At 42.3% G+C, this 26,115-nt stretch overlaps 1 protein-coding gene across 7 annotated transcripts in view; it reads right to left on the reverse strand.

Annotated features, from left to right (window-relative positions):
- CDKL5 (cyclin dependent kinase like 5) overlaps positions 1-26,115 on the reverse strand; it is a 231,113-nt gene that overhangs the window by 75,836 nt on the left and 129,162 nt on the right. For 6 of the 7 annotated variants that reach the window (XR_002092672.2, XM_014608233.3, XM_006272645.4 and 3 more), the window contains exons 4-5: positions 5,117-5,162; positions 1,530-1,666 (exon numbers count right to left, since the gene is read on the reverse strand). Coding sequence is in view for 6 of the 7 variants with exons in the window: in XM_014608233.3 (XP_014463719.1) it covers positions 1,530-1,666; positions 5,117-5,162 (183 nt within the window). In the remaining variant the exon portion in view is untranslated. Of the gene's footprint in view, positions 1-1,529; positions 1,667-5,116; positions 5,163-20,625; positions 20,682-26,115 lie in introns of those variants that run through there. The other variant, XM_059720886.1, reaches the window with a different exon arrangement.

The raw sequence follows: 26,115 nt of genomic DNA on the forward strand, positions 1-26,115 counted from the left end.
TTGGTGAGAGAACTGTTGGACAAGCTTTCAGGTATCAGGTTCCCAAACAGAAATATTCAAAATGAAGACAGAATTGATCATTATGGGAAAGGACGGATTAAGGCAGGAACTTCAGAATCCAAATGTCAGAGCTATCAAGGATCTTATGGAATAGGAATTCATCCATCACCATAGAGTACAACACAAAATTTATTGTAGCCAGTGCATGGATACTATAGAGTATTCATATATAGACCTTTGGTTACTTTATCTTACAGCAACAAGATGAAATCACATAATCATTTTATAAAGCTTGAGTAAAGGAAGCAGGTGGTGGTGAGGAGTCTCGTGACTCATTCAGTAAGAACTGCACGTACTGCTGGAAGCTAATACAAAGGAAGGGAAATACTACATATTAGGGGAAATGATTTAACTGAGGAGGACTAGGTGGCCATCAGCAGAGCACTAGCAAGACATCCAATTTGGATTTCAGAAAAAGGAGCAAGGCCAAAGGAAGACTGCTTTAAATATAAATTGTTAGTATTTATTTATATGAAGCCAGGGGAAGCAGGTGGTAGAACCCAGAAGAAAGGCCTATTCTAGCCTGAAGATATAGTAGAGGATTGATTTGGTCCCAAGCTGTTTCTCTTTAGAGAAAGGTGTATGGATTGCTAATGAAGAGCCAACCTAATGCCAGACAGAAACTCGTGGAATAGGTTTAGATGAGGTCAGGGTTGGAAGAAGTTTAAGTTAGCTGATCATGAGGAGTTTCTCCCGAGTCCTGTAAATGTGTTAATTCAAACACTTTTTTTCTTAAAGTGGATACAGTCCTTTTTAAGCAAGACTGACACTGACATTTTCATAGATTCCAATATGAAAATAATAGTAAAACAAATTCTATTTTCGATAACAGGATACATGGGGATACTATGTTATTGTTTTGGAAAATTAGCTCAAGCTTCCTTCTTAAAGGCCACACTAGTCAACCTCACAATTAAACTGTCTTCTGAAGTTTGGGGGAAAATAAACAATTTACTCAACTGAAAGACAGTTCAGTCTATATGACTTCAGATTGTTTTATGTTGGGTCTCACATGACTCCTTTAGCCATTTTCTGTAAGCAATTACTAATATATATAATATACATATATGCACACATTATATACACAGGAAGTGCATAATGTAATATATATGTAATGGTCTACCTCACAGAATGGCTAAAGGAGTTATGTCTCTATCTATCTAGAAATTTTGTATTATATATAAAAAATGTATATTTTATATTACAAATAGCATCGGTAATTCACACATATGTACTGCCAGACAGAGAAAGTGTTAATAAAACAGTGAAAATTATACAAATAGCATTAGTAAATTATGCTATTTGTATAATTTTAACTCTGTTATTAATACGTTCTTAGTTTCCCATTTCTACATTAAAATAACTTCATTTTTAAAGCTCAAATTTATTCTTTATTTTAAAGGTCCATTTATTCTCTATAAGTTGCTTGATGATTCTGCTGTGAAAAGTATCACACAAATTCAACTCACTTTTTCCACATATTCGAACACTAAGTACAGCTTTCCTCTTCTTCTGAAGGCTTCCTTCAGTTCCACTATGTTTTCCTGTTTCAAAGTGCGAAGCATTTTAAGCTCTCGTAAAGTGGTTTCTTTGACTTCTTCATTTTCTAGAATATAAACAAGATGAGTGTGGTACAGTAAAACTTACCAAAGAAAAATAATGATTTTAGTACACCATGATAAATACTAATGGCTACCGTTAGTATTTTCTCTATACATCTTGGACAGAAAAGCCCTTCAGATATTTTGAAATACATTAGTTGAAACGAAAAGAATCCTAAAGAGTCAATAAAAATGGAACAACTTCCTAACATCAACATATAAGTATCAGTAGACATTGACACAGTAAGGACAGTTCAGAAAACTGTAAGATATTTCTGTGATTTGGGAACTAAATATAGCTGCCAGTTCACAGATGCAACTATAAACGTACACTTCAAGCACTCTTTAGAAGAATAATTATTGATTATTTTTTTCTTTGAAATCCCCACAGACAAAGCCTCATATTTTAACTTGATTTACTATGTTGCTTGGCTGGCTTCTCATTGGAAAAGGGAATCTTTCACCAGCTTCCAAGATTTTGGTGACATTTGCATTTACATGCTTTTCACACACACAACTTTCAGCACCGTAAATTCAGTTACACAAATGTTCAATCCACACACCTTAGAAGATATAAGGGCTAAAACTGATTCAAAGTGCAGACCACACAACACTTTTACTATGTGGTAAGTTGACTTTACTATGTGGTAAAAGTGCAGTGGACACACGATACATACTACTAGTATGTAGCAAATCACTTGAGCCTAGCATAAAATTCTTCCTTAAATGTTGCAAATTAACTTTATTACATGGTGATTTTACAATGCAGAATGTGTCCCATTTATACTCTCAAACTATGCAAATCATTTCCTCCACTTTAATGAATCAGGAAAAGGTGACATGATTGCATGAATACACAGATAATTTGCAGCAGTAGACCAGATACCAAAGTGAACATTACACTGCAAGTGGAAGAGCATGTTCAGACTGAATTTCTAAGCATACAAACACAGACTGGGGGGCTGGGCCACACAGGGGAGAGAAAAGCAGAGAGTAAGTAAACAGAGAGATGAGGGGAAAAAGAGGAAAACTAAAACAACACTAGCATCAAAAAGGTTGTGATTTAAAAAAAAAATCAAAACAGAAGCAATTTAGAGAACTGTTAAGCCATTTCATTTGAAAGCAATGAACTTCTTGGCCTACATCAACCCAATCACCCACTTTCTACTGTCAACAAATACCACCTTCTGCAATGTATTTAGCCTGTATGCATCAACAGCAACATAAATAACATTAAAAATCAATTAAAATTAATTCACTTTTGTAACAAACTAACAAATTAGGTATAGAATGCACTGAAGTCAAAACTCCAAAATACTCTCTCATCCATTCATTGAAACTGTTGTAAACAACTGGCTGTAACTCTGAAAAGCAATAATCAGTCATGCAAAGTGACACCATAAAAGTGTGCTCTATGATTTGTTACCCAATGGTGAAATTAGGGAGGGTGGGGGGAAAAACCCCCATACAAGCTAGTCAACATAGTTCCTGAAAAATGGCTAGCATAAGAATCTTGTAGAACACTCAGATATTACAACATAGGATTTTTCTTGAACAGTGAACTCTTGAAATATTGTGAAATATTCAGAAATGTTGTGATCATGCTTATTAAGCAATTCTTACACCAATATCAACAAATATGGAGTGAAAACAGGTTGTCTTAGTGACATAGCTAAAAGACTCAGGTATCTGACAACTTTACTTCTAAAGCAACCAGAATTTGGATAAAATGCAACAAAAACAATATGCTTGATCATGTCTACTCAAACCAGGAAATTGCATTCTTTGTAACCAAGTGCAACTCTGTTGCTGTCAAAGATCCCTTGTCAAATGACAAACATAGAAGTGTGTGCTAAAATGTAATGATTGGCATAACTCTCTCAGGGGGAAGTCATTTACACAACTTCCTCCCTGCTTGTGTCCCCTCCCCAAACAGCAGGCAGTAACTTTGTTCTGCCCACTTACTGATCATGTCTACTCCCACACCCCAATCCCTGCTCCTGCCACTATATCTGTAGCATGTAGCCAGGCAATGCTAACAAAGCTGCATAGAAGATCAAAGCATGGATCAGGAAGTGGGGTTTATTCCTCTGTAATGCCACCTTGTCTGAAGGTACAAACCTGGCTTTAGGCAGGAGGTAACATTTTAAAAAATAAGAAATAAGTACAGCTTATGCCCCATTCAAAACAATAAAATAAGTTATTGTTTTAAAACCAACTCTCAGTATGTGAGGTCTTGAATTTTCACCAGGAAGATATCAGCCCCACATTTATTTACATGAGGGATGTCAAACTCCCTTTGGTTCTTCAGGTCAGGTCTAGACCAAAGGGTTCCTCACGGGCCAGATCCAGACCCACTTCTGAGCGGCAGCAGAATGACCAGTGCTGTGTCAGTTCAGGAAATCACGGGGATTAATACAGCTGTTGCTCATCCTGCTGCTGTCAAAACACATCCCTCCCAGGGCTCTGTACTTTGGACTTTGGTGATGGGCCCAGTCCCCATAAGCAGAAGGAGAAAATATTATTTCGGGGGGAGAGGGGTTGAGCGTATGTGCTTGCACGCACACACCCTCCCCCCAGCAGGTAAGTCTGTCATGGGGAAGTGGTGTGGGTGGCAGATTGAGGCCCCCGCAGTGAGGGAGGGCGTGGGGCAGAGGCAGGGGCTGGGGTGAACGGGGCCTCAGGGACAGGGCAGGTCATGGGACACTTCAGCCTGGGCAGTTTGTCCAGGGGCATGGAGGGGCTCCCACTGCTGTGCACACCCTGGAGGAGGCCCAGAGGGGATGTGCCCCCTGGATCTGTGCGCGGGATGGAGGCAGGCTGCCACTGGGGGCTGGGCTTTGTGCCCTGCTGCCACTATCCCAGAGCAGTGTGAGCCATGCGCCTGCTGCGTGCAGGGCGCAGAGTCCAGCCCGCAGCACCAGCCCGCCTCCACCCTGCACAAAGATCTGGGGTGGCACATGCCCCCCGGGCCTCCCTCAGGGTGCGCACAGCAGAGGGAGCCCGTCTGTGCTCCTGGATGAGCCACCTGGGCTCCGAGCATCCCACGACCTGCTCCGGCCACGGGGCCTCATTCACCCCAGCCCCTGTTCCACTCCCTCCCTCACCACAGAGGCCTCGATCTGCCCCCCACGCCACTTCCCCATGACAGACTTGCATGCTGTGCTGGGCAGTGCTTCACATGCTGCTGGGCTGTGTGTCTGTGCATGCCCCTTCCCCCTTGCTGTAGCCACCCAGAACCCAACCTTGGGCTTCTCTGCAGCCCTATGTGCTGCCACCGCTGCCCCACATTTGGGGGGGGGCTAAGCCCTGTTAGCCCCAGCCTTCTGCCACCATGCCAGTCCCCCAATTTCTAGCCCCTTCAGAAACTCCCTGAAGCCAGACAACACTGTTCTGCAGGCCGTATCTTTGATGCTCCTTATTTACATAAAGAGTCACAGAGAGGAAAATATTACCTTCACTGTCTTTGAATTTCTTGATGGCCACAATCTCATGCGTCTCCTGTAAAACAAAGACAAGGAAAGTGAAATGAACAAGATTTTTCCGTAGGTATTAGATCAATTAAATGACATATTCAGACTAAATACATTATTTTCACTCTATGTTGCCAGAGGCACATAGAAACAAACAAACAAAAAAGAAGTGAAACAGAAACCAGTGAATATCACAATGATTAGGTGAACCAGGCTGTCCAAGTATATTCAGCAAATACACTATGATTAACTTCCCTGACTTCAAAACACAAAAATCATAAACACCAACAACTTATATTCATAAAACTAAATTATTATTTTTTAAAGAACTGAGCACCTGGAGTTCTCATTATTCTGCTATTCTGGAAGTTGGGGCACTTATTTAGTGGATGTGGGGCCCTAGCAGATGTTACATTTATTGTGTGATAAAGTGTAAAATGCCACATGTTTAGCCTATTTATGACATGATAACATGTCAAACCAGCCACAAAGATGTTTCACATTTAATGTTCCATTTAACGTGGAACATCTTTGTGGCTGGATTACATTGCCCTTTAAATTGAAAATGTGGCATATTTGGCATAAGGCTGCACAGTGGCTTCAGGCACTAACACAAAGTGAGCTGATCAGCTGATGCACTTGCCACACACTAGCAAATTGAAAAACGATGTATCCTGGCCCTGCCAGAAGTGGATGGCAGGATGGACAATTTTTGGAATCTATGAACAAATTTGTCAGATCCCAATCATGCAGCTGTTGGGAGCCAGGCATCAAGGACCAGTCTCTAATGCCATGTTTCCCATAATGCCCTTTTTACTTGCTGGTGCATGGAGGAGCTGTGGGCTCTCCACATGCTGGCAAGTTGAAAGCTGTGTCGGGATACAACAGCTTCACTAGGGCAGTGGTCTCCAACCTTTTCATGGTGAAGAACACTTTTTGTAAGTAAAGGGCACCCCAGGATCTACCACCCCTGCCCTGCCCTGCCCTGCCCTGCCCCGACCCTCCCCACTCTACCTCCCGGACAAGCCACCCAGGCTCTGACCCCACTCACCCAGCTCAGCCCAGGTGGCAGAGGATGTGGCTCAGCCCAGCCACATGCATCCTGCTGCTGTCGCTCTGACAGACTGAGATCAACTGTCAGAGGCACCACGAACAACCAGTCGATTGAGATTGCCTGGTTGGTGACCACTACACTAGAGGCTTGCAACATTTTGGAACCCTTTCACAGGTGGTATATCCCATCTGAATATACACATGTAAAGAATTAAAGAAGAATGAAGGACCATCTACTTTCTATTCTTCCATCTCACCAAATAGGAATATATGCATCTAAAAAGAATATTTCCTTCCACTTTTAAAATAAAAGCACCTTGAAAGATTATCACTGACTTCTATGGGCAGTGAATCATACCCTTTAAGACCTTTAGATGAAAGTGAATATGAATAATATTAAAAATTAATAAAAATGGAGTTGGCATATTTTTTTTAAACTGTTAAGCTAAGCAACATTAAAAAGTGAGTCCATGTTTGGAACAAGTTCTTTAAAGCAGGTGTGCTGTCTTCATGTTCGTCTAAAGCACATAGCACATTATTTTAAAAAGATGTATATAACAGAAACAACGTGGCAATTTATCCTTTGATTGTCATACATGACATTTTTACCAAATCTTAGAAATGTTATGCTGTGCATTGGTCTAAATGGCTGACTGCTTTCTCTGACACCAGGGAAAGTAAATTTAACAAAAGCAATTCATGTGGAAGTCATTTTTCTCATTAGTTCCTGACTATCTCTCACAATGTTCTTGCCAAAACTTGCCCTATGTACAATGATCTAGTTTAAAAAACCATGCATTACATAAGGTCCCACTGAAGTAATATAGCTGATCAAGAAACAACCCCCTGCTCAGATATTAACAAAAAACAAAGGGGGCAGGGGAGAGGGTAACAAGACTTAGGATACCATATTTATTTATAGTTAGGGCTGCATTTTGAGAAGTTTGTCTATATATCTTTTACTTCAAACAAAAAATCACATGTACATTTTCCTGTGGGAAGCATCCAAGTTGGATGGTCTCAAATAAATTGAGCAAATATTTTTTACTGGTTATCATGTCATCACTGAGACTGTCTTTACATGTGCTCTCTAAGAGCCACTCTAATTAAAGTGCCTGCATTGTCATGTGTATTCAGCGTCTTGTGCTTTACCTAAAGCTTATTTGATGAGCTCTAGCTAAAGCGCCCCAGCGCTATTTTGAAGCATGGGGACACTGAATACATGTAATACAGAGGCTGCGGAAGCATGCTAATTAGGAATCCATTGAGCTAATTAGGAATTAATTACAGGTTGACAGACTCTCCTCCAATGCACGCTAATTAGCATGTTTTGAACCTGACGTCTAACATGTATAGATGGCCTGAGTGTCTCCCACATTAAACGTCCTATATTCACACAAGTATATCCTTTGACCTCATAATAATTATTTAACTTTGTTTTGGGGATGTTTTACTTTTTAGTAAAGTAACTCATGTTTCAGCTCTGATCCTGGAAATACTTCACTGGACATGCCATGAGTAGTGCCACGGAACCCCACAAGACTACACACACCACAAAAGTTTTTCCAAGTTCAGGGCCATAAGGTCCTAACTTCCTCCATATACAACATTTAAAAGGAGATGTGCTTTCAAATAACAGATTTTTTTTCCTAGCATACTATCTGCAAGTCATTATTAAAGAATCTCACTGGGTTATAGAAAAGTTCAAACTCTTGTAGCATTTAAGAGATTTTTTTTAATCTGAGGAGATACTTTTTATAAAACAAATTAGTTTTATCATAATGAAATAATTAAACATCAGCATGTAACAAACTGTGCGTCTTACTGTCTAGGATTGTGTATAAAATGTTATTGTATTAAAAAAAAAAAGCTTGATTAAATAATGCCATTAAATAGATAAAAAAATGAATAAAAAGACTGATAACTAAACAGCAGGAGTTGTGAGGAACTGCACTGAGCTCATCTTTCCTCCTTGAGATTTGACTTTTTTAATTTAAGCTTTTAGGACTTCTCACTATGTGTTATGTGAATTACAAGTCTTAGGAATGAATATGCTGTACTGGTTTTGAAAGATTCAGAACCAGACCTGCAAATGGATTTGGGCATAATGCTACTCTGCATCATCACTTATTTTTTAGGCACACAGGTCCTGGAGCACAATGACAGTCTTGGGACAGGTGCCTAGGCCATGAGTACACAAACAAGTTATCATGGGGTAAAAGAAGACAGGGATTTACTGCGCTTCAGCTGTTTCACCATAACTGCTAAGTGCAGACTCTTATGATGTAGTGAATGAAAACTAGCCTAAGCCTACCCCTCACAGAAGGAGAGCCAAACTACCAAACATTAACTTTCATTTACTTGGGGGGTAAAACTGTGTGCACAGTTACTGCAGAGCAGTTAATGTATGGCAAACCCATGTCTCCTTCTTATCTTGCAAAAACTTGTTTGTGAGCCCATGTTCCAAGCTCCCTCTATGCTGCCCGGGCAGTCATGTACCACATTTGGGAGCTAACTGCCTAATGTACCCAGTAGGAAATGCTGCGTGTCTTGAGCTCTTCCCCTCTTTAGAACTTAGGGGCTCCTATGCACGTGCATGGAGCTTACTCCGATGCACTGGAAATCCAGCACAAGTCTGTGAACCGTGAAAACTGATGTGCTCCAGCAGCAATCCAAGTCACGAGTATCAGTGTCCCTGTGCTGACAAAATGGCGGTGGGGTGCTTTGAAATAAAACACATTCGATGAGCTTTAGTTCAAAGTGCCCCGCTGCCATTTTTTCAGTGTGGGGACACTTTTAATTAGCACAGCTCACTAATTAAAAGTGCCTGGTGCCACGTCTCAAAACACATGTAAAAATGCTTGAGGTGTCTATGGCTGAGCTGCAGGAACGCAGCTACAATTCACAACCTTGAAACTGTGTCTGGAATTAGGTGCTTAAGCTGTTCCTGTCAAAAAATGGAGTCACTCCTTCCTTTTAAAACAACTGAAGGGGAAGCAATGGTAGTGGCATCACCCCCTTTTTTATGTTAGCAAGATGTGGAAAACCAGGCTTAACACCCTTTCTCCACTCAACAAGGTTTGTATCTACATCTCCCAGGAGAGCACCCCAACCAGCAGACTGTAAGCTATTCTAGTGTGGGAGTGTTCCCCAGCCTTCCTGTTGGAAAGCGTTAACATTTTCCGGGCTACAGAGAGAGACAGAAAGTGACCCCGACCTTTCTTGCCTGCTAGTTAGGGCACTCACCTTGCACGGGAAGTCTTAAGTTCAAAGACTATTTAAATAAACATCCTTAAAGGTGGACAGATTTTTTTCCTTCAAGGTGAATGCCCTCATCACAAGAGCACCTGAACAGAGCAGAAAATATCCTTTTTTGACATCTACAATTCATCAATTCATAACTTCAGGTGTGAAATTTGAATCAATTTTGCCACACGGTTTGATCTTACTCAGCTACATTTATTACAAAGGAGTCTAAAGTTCAGCTCCTAAAAAGAAAAGTCTAGCTCTAGTATTTACCTTCACAACATGATGAGGCAATGAAAACTACAGACTGACGAGCATTGCACATGAAGCACTCAAACTACTTCCAGCATCAGTAGTGCCTTTAATGATCAAGGTGATCTCCATAGAGGACCATGATGCAACAATGATTCAGCATTACAAAGGCATAGGAAAATACCAGCTTACAGCTGTCATATAACAGTAGATAAATGTTGCCAGATACTTGCCTTCCAATTTGCCAGAAACTGAAGATAAGGTGCAAAATGCCTGGTCACTGTCAGGGCAGAGCTTAGTGGTTGAGTGCCTCAGCACAGTGGAACTTTCTAGCACAAGGCACGGTGAGATTTTGTACGAGGGAGTTTCTCGGCACAGTGGAGAACCCTGGCGTTCCCGTCACTCATATGCAAATTCACACATTACTATTGGCCGGTTCTAAATTATTCCTACGTGATGACTAGCAATTGGCTTGCTAGCCGTATAAAAGGTTGGAGCAGTTTCCGCCCAAGTTGGAGAACTCCACGTCCATCTCGGAGTTAATGTGGTGGACTGATCAACCGCTGACGACTCCCCGTCGCTGACCGACCCAGACGTACCCCCGTGTTCTGCATGCTCGTGTTTAAAAAGATATCTCATCGAATAAGAGCTCCCCGGTTAAACTGTCACTGAAGTCTGAAGTTAAATTTCTTCCTACGCTATACATCTCGACACTGTAAGTAAAGCCATCTTTGTTTGAACCAGTACGCGTTTGTGCCTAATTCTACTTCAGCAGTCGAAAGTACCCATCTGTACGCGCCGGGTTTGTGGCCACAACCCAGCCGACCCTTTCCCGGATCCCCCTCGGCCCCTACAGTCACAGCCCAGAATACATGTGGCCAGTAGAGGACAAGGCAGAAAATCTTCTCTTTAAGTGCACGAATACCCTACTTCCCTCTAATACAGGGCTTGGCAACTTTTTACAAAGATGGGCCAAAGAAATGTGGCTCAGCCCTAAGGTGACCACCAATTCTTACCTGACTACTTTCCTTACTGTGCCCTGCTGCCATGTGCTATTGCTAGTCATCCTCAGCCAGCATTTCCCAAAGCTGATGGGCACTCTTGCACTCCCCTACTGCAGTCTCTGCCACTGTGACTCATCCCCCTTTGCTGAATGACACCAATTACTGGTGGCAGCAAGAATGGTCAACAGTGGATTTAATGATAAAAAAAAGAGTGACTCCTGAAGTAAGGAGGCACAGACTCCTGGAGGAGGCCTTCATTCTGGCTTTTCCCCCCCACACTGTGGCACTGATCTCCCTGCTGCTGAGCATGACCAAAGGCTAGGTCAAGCCTTCATGCGCTGAATCACAACTCTTCATGGGATGGATCCAGCCCACAAAGCATAGGCTACTGACCCCTGCTCTAACACTATTTCAATATAAGTAGACAGACACATGAATTCTCAGCCCTGGGGCTGCCCTGTCTTGTCTCAATGTGGAGGGAGAAGGGAAATTTGTACACAGTTTGGGGCATTATTTTACATAGGATGCTGAACAATGGTCCTCAACTTTATAGGCTCATGGCATCCCTCAGAAAATGCCAGCTCTTAGCTGTTTTTTGACTACGTAAAAATAATAGGGCCCCTCTGTGGCAAAGAGCTGAGGAAGACCACAACGGATCCCAATGTTTTTGACATTATGGATTTCTATTTGGAATTTCTGAGTTTATCTTGTGAATCATGTGTAAGCTGCACACTTAACAGTGCTAATATTGTGTTTTACCCTTAAAAGGATCTCACCGCCCAGGTTGCCATGGCACTACAGTTGAGAATCATTAAGGTAAAGAAACTTAAGAGGATCCAGAGGTGAGTACACAGATGAAGAGGTTGGAATACAAACTGTATGAGGAATACAAGGCTATGTTCTGTCTGGAAAAAAGGAGGTTAAGGAAAGATACAAGCTTTCAAATACTTAAAAGGCTGCCATAAAGAAGATGAAGAAACATTGCCCTCCCTTGCAGAATAAAAGGCAAAACTGCAGCAAAAGGGATTTTGACCAGATCTCAGGAAACAATCTTCCCATCTGTAAGAGCAGTAGGACAGTGGACAAAGTTGCCTAAGGAAGATGTCCAACCTCCCTCATTGGAGATGTTCAAGTAGAGGGCAAAGTGGCATGTGTCTAGGATAATGTAGTAATAATGCAGCCTACATGTGTACAGAGTTGGATGAGAGGACCCAGAGTTGGATGAGGGTCCCTTCCAATCTATGCTTCTATGACAGCCAGTTCCTGGGAGGGCAGTGGGCTCCTGGGAAGTGGGCTGTTCCTTTTGCCCCAAAGTATACAGGAGTTTGTGCCAGGAAGAGGATATGGCATTCTCTACTGCCCACTGGCCTGTCAGGTGAGAGGGTAGGTTGCAAGTTGGCAACCTACCGCAGCCTTTCCTTTCAAATTAAAGCCTTTCCAGGAGTTATTCTGGGGTCGTTTTGTTTCTATTGCTGCCTATTTTCCCCTATTGTTAAGAAATACTGAGCTGCACTTCCAGAATGCTATGAGTCCAACTGATTGCCTGTTTTGTTAATGAAGATTTTTGCCTAGTGAACCGAATTAGCAGAGGGCCAGAGAAGTTTGGGGGTTTTTTTGCCTCCCCTAGAACACTGGACAGTACATTTTGAGTTCAGAAGACTAAGAATAGGAATTTTAATATTAAGGGAAAATACACAAATAGTCTGTTGCAAACTGACAGCTGCTCCTAAGTATAAAGGATAGAAGAACCACTCCTTGAGGTAAATAAACTCAAGATGTTCTTGGACAACTTTTTGCTCATAAGGAGGAGATGCTAAGTCTTCATAAACTGAATTTCCCTGAAGCATCGGCTGACACCCTTATAGGGACGAGGGAAAACAGAATCAAATGGGAGCAGTCACAGGAGCTAATTCTGCTCTGAGACCTTTAATCTCATTCTGGACCAAAGCAAATGCCTGACGTGAGAGAGAGAGAGGACATGCAGATAAAAGCAGTGAAGGTTGTTAAACTTAAGAAAAAATTTCAATCCCTTTAAAAAAGGGAAGTGGGAGCTGCTGCAACAGCTGTTGCTCACTAATGAGCAATCAAATAGTTAGACCTGCATAATCCTGTAGCCACGCATGTTGGCTAAATTGCTCTAACTCTGACCATAACTGAAGCAAAGTTGAAGTTTGACAAGTTTTAATACTCTCATATTGCTACAAAATCATGCAACACTTGCACAGTAACAGCTTCTACTGGTACCTGTTGTCAACAATAACATTTCTATACCCTACATAAATGAAGTTGCAGTCTCCTGCTGAAATCCATCATTGTTTTAATCTTTTGTTCTTCTGCATATCCTGATCAATGGTGGGAGGTAATGCCAGGGGTTGCATTTACTGAGTTCTTAAGCAGGTGCATACTCCAGCACTGGATCAAAACTTATTCTTTTCAGTGGTGTAGCACAAGCTTTAGAAGAGTTTCCTGACATCTAAGCACTTGGACTACTTCATTAGTAATATTGCCTAATTCATCAATGAAACAATGAATTTTAAAACATGAGCACACCTTATTTTATTGATTACTGTTAATTATGCAAACATTTGTGTTCAGTAAAATATTTATGTAAATGTGTTTTGTTGCTTTCTGTTAATTATGTACAGTGTAAATGCTTTTACAATCTTTATATTTAACACGAGTCTCAGCTGGTTCCCAGAAAAGTCCCCAGTATTAATAGTTGGACTATTCAAAGTGTGAGTCAACACAGTAAAGGGGAACAGGACCCTCTGAAAGAAGTAACTATGTTATCTTCTTTTTCCAAGATGTCATGTCTGCTAATCTGAACATCAAATCGGGACTGGCACAGAAATCCCTGAATGCAAAAGATATGCTGGCTTCATCCTTTCAACACAACTTCAATAGAAAAAAACAATTTTTCTTTTAAATATCAAACACAAATTGTGACATCAAGCACAAGTTAGTTATTCTGTACTCTAATTCTGCTGTTCAATGGCACGTGTCCTAAAGGGCATTGGCTTCAGCTTTGAAGTCTTAAATTAGATTAATATTTCTCTTTTGACTTAATTCAATGCCACAAAAGTTCATGTCAAAATGGTCTCATTTTCTGATGCATTTAGCAAGCTTAAAAGTTTGAAAACTCCACATTTTGACTCTCTCAGTAGGTATGCATTTAATATCCACCCCCACTGCAAGAGGTTACTTGTCCTATCTAGCACTTTGTGTCTGCCAGAGATGGTACCAGTAATAAAGTTAATTGGTATTTGTATAAACATTGAATAGGTGAAATTAAATGCTAAAAGACAGTCATTATTGTAAAAATATAAAAAAATACTCTTGTAGCTTCTATTCTAGCATCCTCAAAAAAAAGTAATATATTTCCATTTATGCAGAGATCTAAAACAATGTGCTCACTGACTTTGCAGTGACATGTTTATAATATGGGAGTAACTTCTATGAACCGATAAAGTTCAATAATGATCAGATTATTACGAGCAGATCTTTAAAGTGACTAAGTGAGGGATTAGATTTTTCATGAATAATGATAAGAATGACAAGAAATATCAAGGGCAAACATGATGCACAGGAAGCTAGCTGTGGCCCTCCTATGAGTGTTAATTGGAGCTGCCCTAATAATTCCATAGTTACTCTGACAGTTTTAAGTGTAGCATTGAGACACGGTATTTAATATTTTAGAGGTTGTTTAATCATGCCTTGGTTGTCTTGAAAACAGTGGGAAACCACTAATTAAACAACATTTTTATTCTCTTTAGGCAAAATGAAACCAAAAGCACATTAACCTGTACATCAAAAATATTTTAAAATAAACAAAATCTAGGATATCAAATAAATAAAAAGCAGATCATAAATGGGCTTGTCCACAAAGTCTAGATAACAAACACAACATTTAATGATTACGAAGTCAACACACATACAAAATCCACATGAGTCACTTAAAGACTTCCCCAATACAAAGGCCTTACTGAACAGAGAGAGTGCTGCTTCTGTTATCCTGGGTTTCACAAGTGTTATTTCATTCTTGGAGCAATAAAATATGTAGGATTAACCCATTAACTACTTAACAAATAATCTAGTGAAAAATTAATATAACAAAAATAGATAAACATTGCTTCATGATACCAGTGAGAATCCCATACAGTTACAAGTATGGGTGAAATTAGTATACGGTTGGGCCTCAATTTACATGGTATTTTTTTGCACTGTTTCAGTTATGCATGGTCAATTAATTGTGACCCTTTATTTTTGTACATGGTATGGATTCACTTTTACATGTTGTAGCATGGTCACCTAGATGCGCAGATGCCAAGATGCGCAAATGTGCCTAGAATTACCTGGTCACTTTCTGCCCCCCCTCTACCACGCTGCTCCCAGTGTAGCTGGTAAGTGTCTTGTGTTGTGATGGAAGGGGTGTGGGGGGAGGGAGGGGATCAACTCCCCCAGCCAGGCTGGGTTTGGGGCGGGTGGCGACAACGCTGGAAGGGGACTACAGGGGGGCTATGGCAAAATTTGGAGTGGTTGCAGTCCCTCCCCGTAGCCCCCTCCCAGCGCCGCTGCTCCCCACCCCAAGCCCAGCCCCTGCCAAGAAAAACCCGGCACAGCCCCAGCTCCAGCCTACCCGCCCCTCCCCACCTCCCCCGGCCCTCCTGGGGTGCACACAGTGATGGGAACTACCCTCCTCCCCCCCCCCCCGTGTGCCCTCTGGATGAGTCGTGGCTCCGTCCCATGCCTGCCCTGCCCAACTCCTCCCTCACAATGGGGGGCACTGATTTGCTCCCCCAACACCACTTCCCTATTCCTTCCCCTTCCACCACACCACACTTACCAGCTGCACGCAGCTCTCCAAGCTGTCAGGCTCTGCTCTTTGCTGCCTGCCTGCTGCGCTGTGGCTGCACGCATTCATGGGCATTTATCAGCTAAATTATAGGCCAGATCTGGAACCTAAACCCTTATTTCCCACAGACCTTTGGTATCTTTTACACAATTTCTATTTGCACGGTGTTTTTTCAAGAACGTAACCACCTTGTAAATCAAGGGCTGACTGTACCTTTTATAAGGAGATGCTTACAATGGAAGTTGTATTTTTAAATAATTCTGTTTCAAAAGAATTCACAGAACCAAAAATATGTTTTGCAGCAAACTGCAGTGCATGAACCAATTAAGTATTTTTCATTGTGAGGGGTACAAAGTTATTCTTTGATTCTTTATACATACTAGTTATTTATCATACGTTTGTTTCTAATCTGTAGCCTTAAATCAGTTTTCTTCTTTTTTCCCCGAAGAATGGTTGTACATTTCTTCCGTAGTGCTTGCCTTTGTTGACATTCCTCTATATAAAAGATTTTTGCAATCAACACTTCAATTTCTAAAATTAAGTGGTTGATTTTCAGTAGAAAGTATCCACATCTCTATATATTTACGGTTTTAATCCCCCTTCCCCCCCCCCCCGAGGTGAATTTCATAAATTATTTTCTCCGCTATCATTATGTCCCAGCCTCTACTCTACCAACTCCCAATAGAAATAATTAAATTCCTAGGAAAACTACTTTCAGATATTTATCTAGACCCACATGCATTATTGCCCTGACAAGACTGCACCTTTGAACAACACCACTAATATGAACAGAGCTTCCTGTCTTCTCCATAGCCCTTCTGATATCAGTTGCTAGTTATTTTATTAAAATATTCTAGATTTTGCTGGAGTATCTTACAATAGGTTTCCTGTGTATATAGAGAATGGATCTGAAAGACTAGAGGAGACTTAAAAGCAGTTTGAGGAATCTGAAAGCCCAAGGCCATTTGATATTCAAAGGGTCTCCTGCTCCTAAAGATCACTCCCAAATTGCTAACTACTGTATTCCACAAGGAAAGTTTTTTTGTTAATCTAGTTCATTCATCTCTTGAGAAAAATAGAATTCTCTTCTAGGTTCCAAATTAGCATAAACTACATGTGATATAATATTCTTACTTTACAATTCTCCCAATAGGTAGTGATTTCTTTTCCCCCGGCTTAATTAAGGGTGTGTACAGAAGTGCTCCATGCACATTTTACAGCACTATAATTTAGAGCATTTTTTATATCACTCTAAAGTTACAGTGCTCTTAAATATGACAGAAGTGCAGTGTTTGGTGGGGAGGGGCCTCCGAGCCTCCATGCACTTACCCCTAGGGACCACTCCACAGCCTCCTGGAAATTCTCCACTGACCAGGAATTTGACCAGCATGCAGAAGTTATTTAAAGCACTGTAGGTTGCTAAAATGCTGTAAAACATGCTTCAAATATAATACTTCATTTAACAAGGGTTAATTTAAAGTGCAGTACCCATTTTTAAAGTGCTGTAAAGCTATGCACTTCTGTTAAGTCACAGCAATAAAGCACTTTAAATGGTGAAAAAAGCAACTTCTGTCCACACACTAAAATTCTGTTTCTTCATTTTTTTAAACTATAAAGTCAGTGTCATATATATCGATAAAAGGGTAAATCTAAGCTTCTAAAATATTGTTCAATTTCCCAGAAATCTAAAAGGGTGGTGTTTATGTAATACAATATCACTCCACGAAAGAAGAGATGCATAGAATCATAGGAATAGGGGCTGGAAGAGGACATCAGGAGGTCTAGTCTAACTCCCCTGCTCAAACCAGGACCATCCCCAAATGAACAATTCCTTGGCTAGGCTGCTGTAAGTGAGTCTTAAAACCTCCAAGAATGGAGATTCCACAACTTCTTTGGGGAACCTGTTCCAGTGATTATGAGAAAGTTTTTCCCAATATCTAACCTAAACTTCCCTTCCAACTTGAGACCATTGCTCCTTGTTCTATCATCTGCCATCATTGAAAACAGTCTAGCTCCATTCTCTTTGGAACCATCCTTCAAGTAATTGAAGTGTGTTATTAAATCTCCTCTCAGTCTTCTTTTCAGCAGACTACATATGCTCAGTTCCCTCAGGCTCTCCTCACAAGCCATATGCCTTCATCCCCCAAACCATTTTTGCTGTCCTCGGCTGGATTCTTTCCAACGTGTCCACATCCTTTCCGTAGCTGCAGGGCCCAAAAACAGACACAGTACTCCAGATGTGGCCTCATCAGTGCTGAATAGAAGGGAATAATTTCCCTTAACCTGCTGATAACTCTCCTACTAATGCAGCCCAGTATGCCATTAGCTTTCTTTGCAACAAAGGCACACTGCTGGCTCATATTCATCTTACTGTTCATGCTGTAACCCCCAGGTCCTTTTCTGCAGAGCCGCTGCATAGCTAGTCAGTCCCCAGGCTATACTGTGCATGGGACTGTTCTGTCCAAAGTAAAGGACTTTGCATTTGTCCTAATTGAACTTTGTGAGATTTCTTTTGGTCCAATCCTCCAATTTGTCTAGGTCTCTCTGAATCCTAGTCCTAGCCTCCAGTGTACCTACTACCCCCCCAGCTTGGTGTCATCTGAAAACTTGTTGGGGCTACCCTCCATCCCATTTTCCAGGTTGGTGATAAAGATATTGAACAAAACCGGCACCAGAACCAATCCCTGGGGCACTCCACTTGATATCGGCTGCCAACTAGACACCTTACAGTCCATTCATCTAGCCCATACTTCCTTAACTTGCTTGCAAGAATGTTGTGGGAGATCATATCAAAAGACTTGCTAAAGTCAAGGTATATCATGTCTACTTCTCTTCCTGCTTCCACAGAGCCACGTATCTCGTCATTGAAGGCAATCAGACATGACTGGTCAGGCATGACTTGCCCTTGGTGAATCCATGCTGACTGTTCCTAATCACCTTCTCCTCCAAGTGCTTAGAAATGGATTTCTTGAGGACCTGCTCTATGATTTTTCTGGGGACTGAAGTAAGGCTGACTGCTCTATAGTTCCCCATATCCTTCTTCTTCCCTTTTTTAAAGATGGGCACTATAGTTGCCCTTTGCCAATGATTTGGGACCTCTCCCAATTCCCACAAGCTTTCAAAGATTATGGCCAGCCACTCTGCAATCACTTTGGCCAACTCCCTCAGGTTCATTGCGTCTGACCCCATGGACCTGTCCATGTCCAGCTTTTCTAAATAGTCCCTAACCTGTTCTTTTGCCATTTTCATCTTCTTACTTCCTCCTCAAACTGTGCTGCCAGGTGCAGTAGTCTGGGAGCTGACCTTGTCTATGAAGACTGAGGTGAAAAAGGCATTGGGTACTTCAGTCTTTTCTGCATCCTCTGCCACCAAGTTGCCTTGCCCATTCAGTAAAGGACCCACACTTTCCCTGATCTTCCTTTTGTTGCTGCCATACTTGTAGAAACCCTTCTTTCTACTCTTCACATACATCCCTTGCTAGCTGCAACTCCAGTTGCACCTTGGCCTTCCTGATTTCACCCCTACATGCCTGAGCAATGCTCTTGTACTTCTCCCTAGTCATTTGTCCACATTTCTACTTCTTTTAAGTTTCCTTTTTGTATTTTAGCTCACTGAAGAGCTCCTTGCTAAGTGAAGCTGGTCTTCTGCTGCCATACTTGCGAGTCTTCCTGCAGATTGGAATGGTTCATTTCTGTGCCCTCAGTAAGGTTTCTTTAAAATACAGCCAGCTCTCCTGGATTTCCCTCCCCTTCAGACTGGCATCCCAGGGGGATCCTGCTCATCAGTTCCCTGAGTGAGTCAAAGTCTGCTTTTCTAAAGTCCAGGGTCCTTACTCTGCTGCTCTTCTTCCTTCCTTTCCTCAGGATGCTAAACTCAATCATCTTGTGGTTGCTGCTTTTGGGCCCATTTGTACGACATAGCCACAAGACACCAAATTAAAAAAAACAAACAAAATCTTGGTTTGTCACAGAAAGTGTGTTACCAATGTGGAACTTGGTAAGTATGCTTAGGCAAATCTTAGGAAGTAGGCCACACCCCACACTACAAAGGTAGGTAACTGTCCCCATGGTCCTTGCCAATCTGAGCAGAGGAAAACCTTTTTTCTTACTCCAGATCTGGATACCTGTTTGACTCTGATCACATGAGCAGGACCTATCAACCTAGTTCTCAAGAGATTCTCAGCACTATTTAGGAGGACAATCACTCTGAAGCCAACGTCCAATGTTTCAGGGGGGGGACTTGAACAGTACATTTAAAGGGGAAAAAAATTCTTGGCCCCAGCAGGCAACCAGTAACAACCTGAATATGGATTTTACAAATCTCTTACATGCAAACAACTTACCTTGAGATCACGTTTCCTGTCAACACCCTTATGGGAATACTACAATTAACTTGGGATCCTGCTACTATTACAGAATTATTTAATTCTTAATTTCCTCAAGGAAGTTGTGAATATTAGAAAGTAACAAAACAACTCTATCACCATCTTGTGTAATTTTCTTGGACATCGATACTTATTGCTTCATTATTACTTCAGTTTTTATTGTGACAGACTCTTTGTACAAGTATTTCAATGTCCAATTAAAAAAGAGGGAGACAGAACACCCACATCCCTGGCTGGTACCTCTAGAAATATATATTTCTAACTTCTGTCCATTAATCCATACTTCATAATTGGCTGTGAAAATAATGGTTTAATGTATTCATCTGAGAAGATTATATTCAATTCTCTATTGTTCTCAGAATGCCATCAGAAATCCCAGTTTACCTGATCAAAGGTTCTTCAACATCTAACACTAATAACGTTCACAGTTCTGCCTTTGATCTGGCAGAATAAATAATTCCACATTCCTCACTCTTATCTGCCTTTGAGTGAAAAACACTGTCCGCTAGTGATGTAGGTATGTAGACAATAATGTGGTTTTATCAGCTAAAACTGTGACCAATATTTTTCCATTAAGTTTTAACAAGAAAATAGCCATAAAAATAAAGAAAATGCAGTACTGGAATATGGTCAAATTCTACAGCGATGAGAACATCAGTACAATCTATAATGGATAGAAAGAGCAAACAAAGATACTTACCTGATTAGGGGAAAACTGATAGATGCTCCTATAGAAGCTAATACCTCATCAATACAGCGCTAACAATGGCTGCCAGAAGACTTATTATTTACTCTTTGTTAAGTTTTATAAAGTTCCTTGTAGCTGTCTGGGATGGATGCGTCAACTTGTGGCAACTACCCATTGCGATTTTTCCTTACCAGCTTTGGTAAAGACGTATCTATTTGATTTGACAAAAGTGGAGAGGTTAACAAAATATATAGTTATATTTCATTTAGTTCTTGGTTGTTAAGACTTAGGGCATGGACAGACATGTATTTGGCAAGATTTCAAGAGGGGAGGGGTAGCTGATGCTCTGAAGCTCCCTGCAGCTGTTACACCATAACAGTTATGTGTGTGCACAAGCCCAGAGTGATAAATATGTAGAAAAACTAAACTTGCTTTCTCCAGGTTTAGAGCTGGAGCAGTTTTGCTACATTTGGATAGCTCTGGGCTTGTGCACATGTAACTGTTCCAGAATAACAGCTGCTGCCTGTTTCAAACCAGTAACTCCCTTTCCCCTTTTGAAACAGCTCCAAGTATATGTTTATCCATGCCCTCATTCAAATTGTTCTAAAACCCTGAAAATATAGTGCTCATTTAAAGGTGGGCAGATTTTACTTCTGGTCAAATGTTGAGCTTAATATTTTGGCTTTTTACATCAAATATGGTTTTTTTCAGTTTGGTTCTTAACAAGCAAATTCAGTCTCTCATATTTGGCATCTGTTGAAAATTTTCTGTAACACATTTTGGTTCCTAAACAATTACAATCTACTTATATCTGTGTCTCAATTTTTTTTTGGATCTTCTACTCTCTTCCTTCATTTTAAAATTAGTTTAATAGATTTCGTAGACATTAGGGCTGGAAAGGACCTTGCAAGATCATCAGGTCCAGCCCTCTGCCCAAGGGGCAGGAAGTCAACTGGGGTCAAACGACACTTGCAACAGCTCTAGTGGGAGTTTATTCCAGGCCCTGGGGACTCAGACAGTAAAGTTTTTCCTTATGTCCAGCCTAAAAAGTTCTTCCAGGAGTTTGTGACCGTTAGATCTTGTCTTCCTTTGGGGTGCCCTGGTGAACAGATGTTCTCCCAGTTCCTGATGCACATCCCTTATGTACTTATAGGCTGCCACCAAGTCAGCCCTGAGCCTACGCTTTTCCAGGCTGAAAAAATCCCATGGCTCTTAGCCTCTCCTCATAAGGCCTGCTCTCTTGTCCTCTAATTATGTGCGTGGCTCTCCTCTGGACTCTCTCAAGCTTCTCCACATCCTTTCTGAATTGTGGAGCCCGTAATTGGATGCAGTACTCTAGCTGCAGCCTCACCAAAGCCAAATGAAGTGGGAGGATGACTTCCTGGGTCTTGCTTGAGATACATCAGTAGATGCAAACCAGAGTTTTCTTTGCTTTGCCAGCTGCATCACACTGGAGGCTCATATTCATCTTGTCGTCAATCGTGACCCCCAAGTCTCTTTGAGTCATGGTGCTAGCGAGCGTAGCACTGGTAAGTCTATAAGTATGATGCGGGTTGTTTCTCCTGAGGTAGTGGTGATGTGTAGGGGGTGCATGTGCACCCCCTGAGAAGCTGCGCTCCTCACTTAGGCATGGGCGGGTGGGGGCAGGTGGGAGCACCGTTGTCCCCCCTGCAAGCACCAGCTGGGGAGTGGGAGCACCAGATGTAACACCGCAGCCACTTCCAGGAGTGCCACGGCTGCTTCCCGGTCAGTGAGTTCCGGACAATAAGATTGGCTGTGGGGGACCACCCCCCCCGGTCGCCCCCCCCGACGCAGGTGGCACCAGTTGCCCATGTCCTGAGGTGAAGCACCTTGCATTTCTCTGTGTTGAATGCCATCAGGTTTTGATCCGCCCACCTTGCAAGCCTGTCGAGGTTGGCCTGGATTGCCAGCTTATCCTCTAGAGTGACCACACTTCCCCATAGTTTGGTGTCATCAGTGAACTTAGCCAGTCCACTTCTGACACCAGAGTCTAGATCATTTATAAATAAATTAAAGCATACAGGTCCGAGAACGGAGCCCTGGGGGACACCACTGGTTACCATGAGCTATGTTAATTCAGTTCCACTGACTATCACTTTCTGGGTCTGTCCTCGAAGTCAGTTTCCCAGCGACTGGACCATAAGGTTGCTGAAGCCAGTTCCCAGCCTTCTCTATATTGCAAAGCCAGACCCTGTTAATATTATTCTTATAACTAAGTTCAATGTACTGAGGGATCTTTAAAATAAAAAGTATCTAGGAGATTCTTGGTAGAACCTGCAAAACAAGGGGCTTGATTGCTATATATTTAGGCACTGAACAGTTTCCTAGAATGAGATTCCTATAAAGTCACTTCATTACATGACCTTCTTAATTAAGCGTGAGAAAAAGTGAAAAGGAAGTCACATCAATGCATACACATTTTGTAAGGCAGTAATAAAGTATTCAGATTTACAATTTGTACTTATCACTGGGGATCCAGGCTTTCTGTTTCCCATGGAAAAAACCCCATGGATTTCCCCCTTTACCCACATAAAATGTGGATTTCTCATTTTAACGGAGAAACCCATGAATTTTGCACTATTGCAAAGAGCTCTCTGCAGGCTGGCAGAATGTCAACTTGGAAGGGGCCGGGAGGAAGTGGGAGGAGGGTGGTCAGGAGGGGGTGTCATGTGCATGTATATGCACATGGCCACCAGGCAGCCTGGAAAGCAGCTCCTGCAGGTAAGTCAAGCAGTGGCGGGGGGTCCCCATAGGGAGGGAGGGAGGGAGGGAGTTGGGCAGGCTGGGGCTTGGGTCCGTGCAGCACATGGGGCTTGAGGCCCAGGGCTGCAATGCACAGCCACTGGGCCCTGGTGAGGATCAGGGTGGGGTTGCAGGCAGCTTGTCTGGGAGACAGGGAGGCTGGGGACAACTCCCTGGCACTGCGTGCACTCCAGAGAGGGCAAGGGGAACCTGTGCCCCCAAGATCTGTGCACAGGGTGGAGTGGGGCAGACTGCCTGCTGCAGGCTCAGGCTCTCTACCCTGTTGCCCTTCCCTGGGGCCTTCATAGCCCAGTGGCTGCAACCCAGTGCTGCAAGGAACAGCAAGGACATGCTGGGAAACTCCTTGCTGCTGCAAGCCCCACGCTGCCATGGCAAGACTTCAGTTGCCCACACCACCACCCCTGCTGCAGCCATATGTGCAAGGGATACCTCACCATGGCAGCGCAGAGTTCACAGCAGCAACAAGCTTCCTCGCACAGCCCCGCTGTTCCCTGCAGCGCTGGATCGTACCCACTGGGCTGCAGAGGCCCTGGGGGAGGGCAGCAGGGCAGGGAGCCTAAGTCTGCAGTGCTCAGCCAACACCCACCCTCACCCTATGCACACATTTGGGGGGCAAGTGTCCCCCCTGCCCCTCTGGGAGTGTGCGCAGTAGTGGGGAGCAACAGTAGACAGCAGAGTGGGGAGGAGCTGGAATCCATGCAGGAGGAAGCAGACCCAGGTCCCTGGCCCCGTAGCCCTGGCAGCACCCTCCAGCAGGGCTGGGGGGTGTGCTGTGGTGAGGAGTAAGGATGATCAGGGCCAAAGGGTTGTGGGGGGTAGTGAGGGGCACAAGCTGGGCCGGGGGCTATGGGTGGGGAGGGCACCAGCAGGACTGGGGAGGCTATGGCTTGGGAGTGAGGGGCCTGGACCTGCATCCTGGTGAGCTAAAGTGGCCAGGGGAAGCTGTGATTTTTTCCATGATATAAAACCCAAAATCAAATACCAACATTTATAGGTCTTTAGAATTTATTTTATTATAGTGACTGAGGCACAGGTAGGCTTCCAAATTGCTTTAAAATAAAGAAAACATTGTGCTCAACTGATGGACACACACACGTGCCCACACATATAGTGGCCTTTCATTTTAATAATAGATTTGGGGGTGTTTATCAGAGAATTTGCAATTTTTTATCAGAGAATTTGCTATTTTAGAAAAAATCCAGGAAAACCAGGATCCCTGGTTATCACTAATTTGAAGCAAAAGAGTGAATTTTCACCAAAGTAATGGCTACGCCCATCATTGGTAGTTTCTTAGTCAACCTACAACCAACAATTTTTGGTCAACCTAGTAACCTTGCTTTGCCGCTACGTGTCCTTGGGGAACATCTGTCCCCTGTGGTGCTTTGGTACATAGCAAGTTGCCCTGGGTGGGGGAGGGGAGGCTGGGACTAGCACTGGGTTGGAGTAATCATAACTTTGGTAAACACGTATGCAGCGCCACATACCGCACAACTATGCTCATCTGGATGCACCCTACATGTCTTTCAGGTGTATTTGTAAAAAGATGGGAGAATACAGTGTTGTCTGAGGAATTTCATCCATATATCACTAATTCCAAACAACATTGGAGTATTTAAGAATCTGTGCCCCTGCTCCCCCAGTCATTGGGCAGCTGAAGCCAATTAATTAATTTTCTTAGGCAGTCTCTCTCTTCTTTTGTCTTCAGTCTGTTACACAATTTTGCCTTGCACACAGGGTGATTCTCATGGCTACCTGAGAAAACATGTAACGAGTTGCCAACAGGATCAAAAAAATGTTCTTGTCTTCTTCTGGATCTTTAACAAACGTTTTTCCTCCTTTCTCTTCTCCCCGTCTCAAAGGGAAACATCTACTGCATTTTAAATTCTCAATTCTTCAGTAACTTCTCCTATTTCATTAGGAAGCTGCAGTATGTTTTAATAATAAATACTGAAATATCTGGATTTTATGGCTTTGAAGGGAAAAAAAAAGCATCTTTTGCTCTCTAGCTTTTTTTTTTCCCCTAATCAGATTTCTAAAAATAGGAATAGAATTTCATAATTATGTCTTGAGGGCAACCTCATACATTGGTAGAAAGAGAGTTCTGTAGGCATGCTCTGCTACTACTTCTGCTCAGATTTGAAACCTCTTTAATGACATCCTGTATTAAGAGAGTAAAATTACTTTGCTTAAAATTTCACAGGGATATCTTTCTTAGGAATTTCTCTCTCCAACTTTCTTGATATTGCCCCCACAGGCTCAATATAACATCAGCATTCTTTTCAGCATGTTTCAACTGTGCTGATCCTTTCATTTAGGTTATAACCCTTTTTATGACTACAATGCTGGGTGAAACATTGGTTGGACCCCTGGATCTCTTTTAGCAGCTCATTCATTTTAGCCTGTGTGGTACGTAAAGCCTTTTTCTTCCTCAGACTGAAAGTCTGTACAGTATCTTCTTTTGAAGAAGGAACAAGCAGTGCCCCTGACCTGGCAGACTGTCATTTAACTTTGCCAAAAACTTAAGGTTTGTATTCTTTCCTTTAGAGGGAAAAAACAATGGATCCCTTCTAGAAAATGGTTGAAGACTAAATTTACAAGCCAGTCATAGCAGCAACATGGGAAATAAGATCCACCCCCAACACACTCTTTTCTGTTTCCCCTCATCGCAGCTCCAGGTGCACAGTGGTGAAAGTATGGCTCCATATCTGACTATACATT

Source organism: Alligator mississippiensis, chromosome 1, assembly GCF_030867095.1.
Source record: "Alligator mississippiensis isolate rAllMis1 chromosome 1, rAllMis1, whole genome shotgun sequence".
NCBI classification, from domain to species: Eukaryota; Metazoa; Chordata; order Crocodylia; family Alligatoridae; genus Alligator; species Alligator mississippiensis.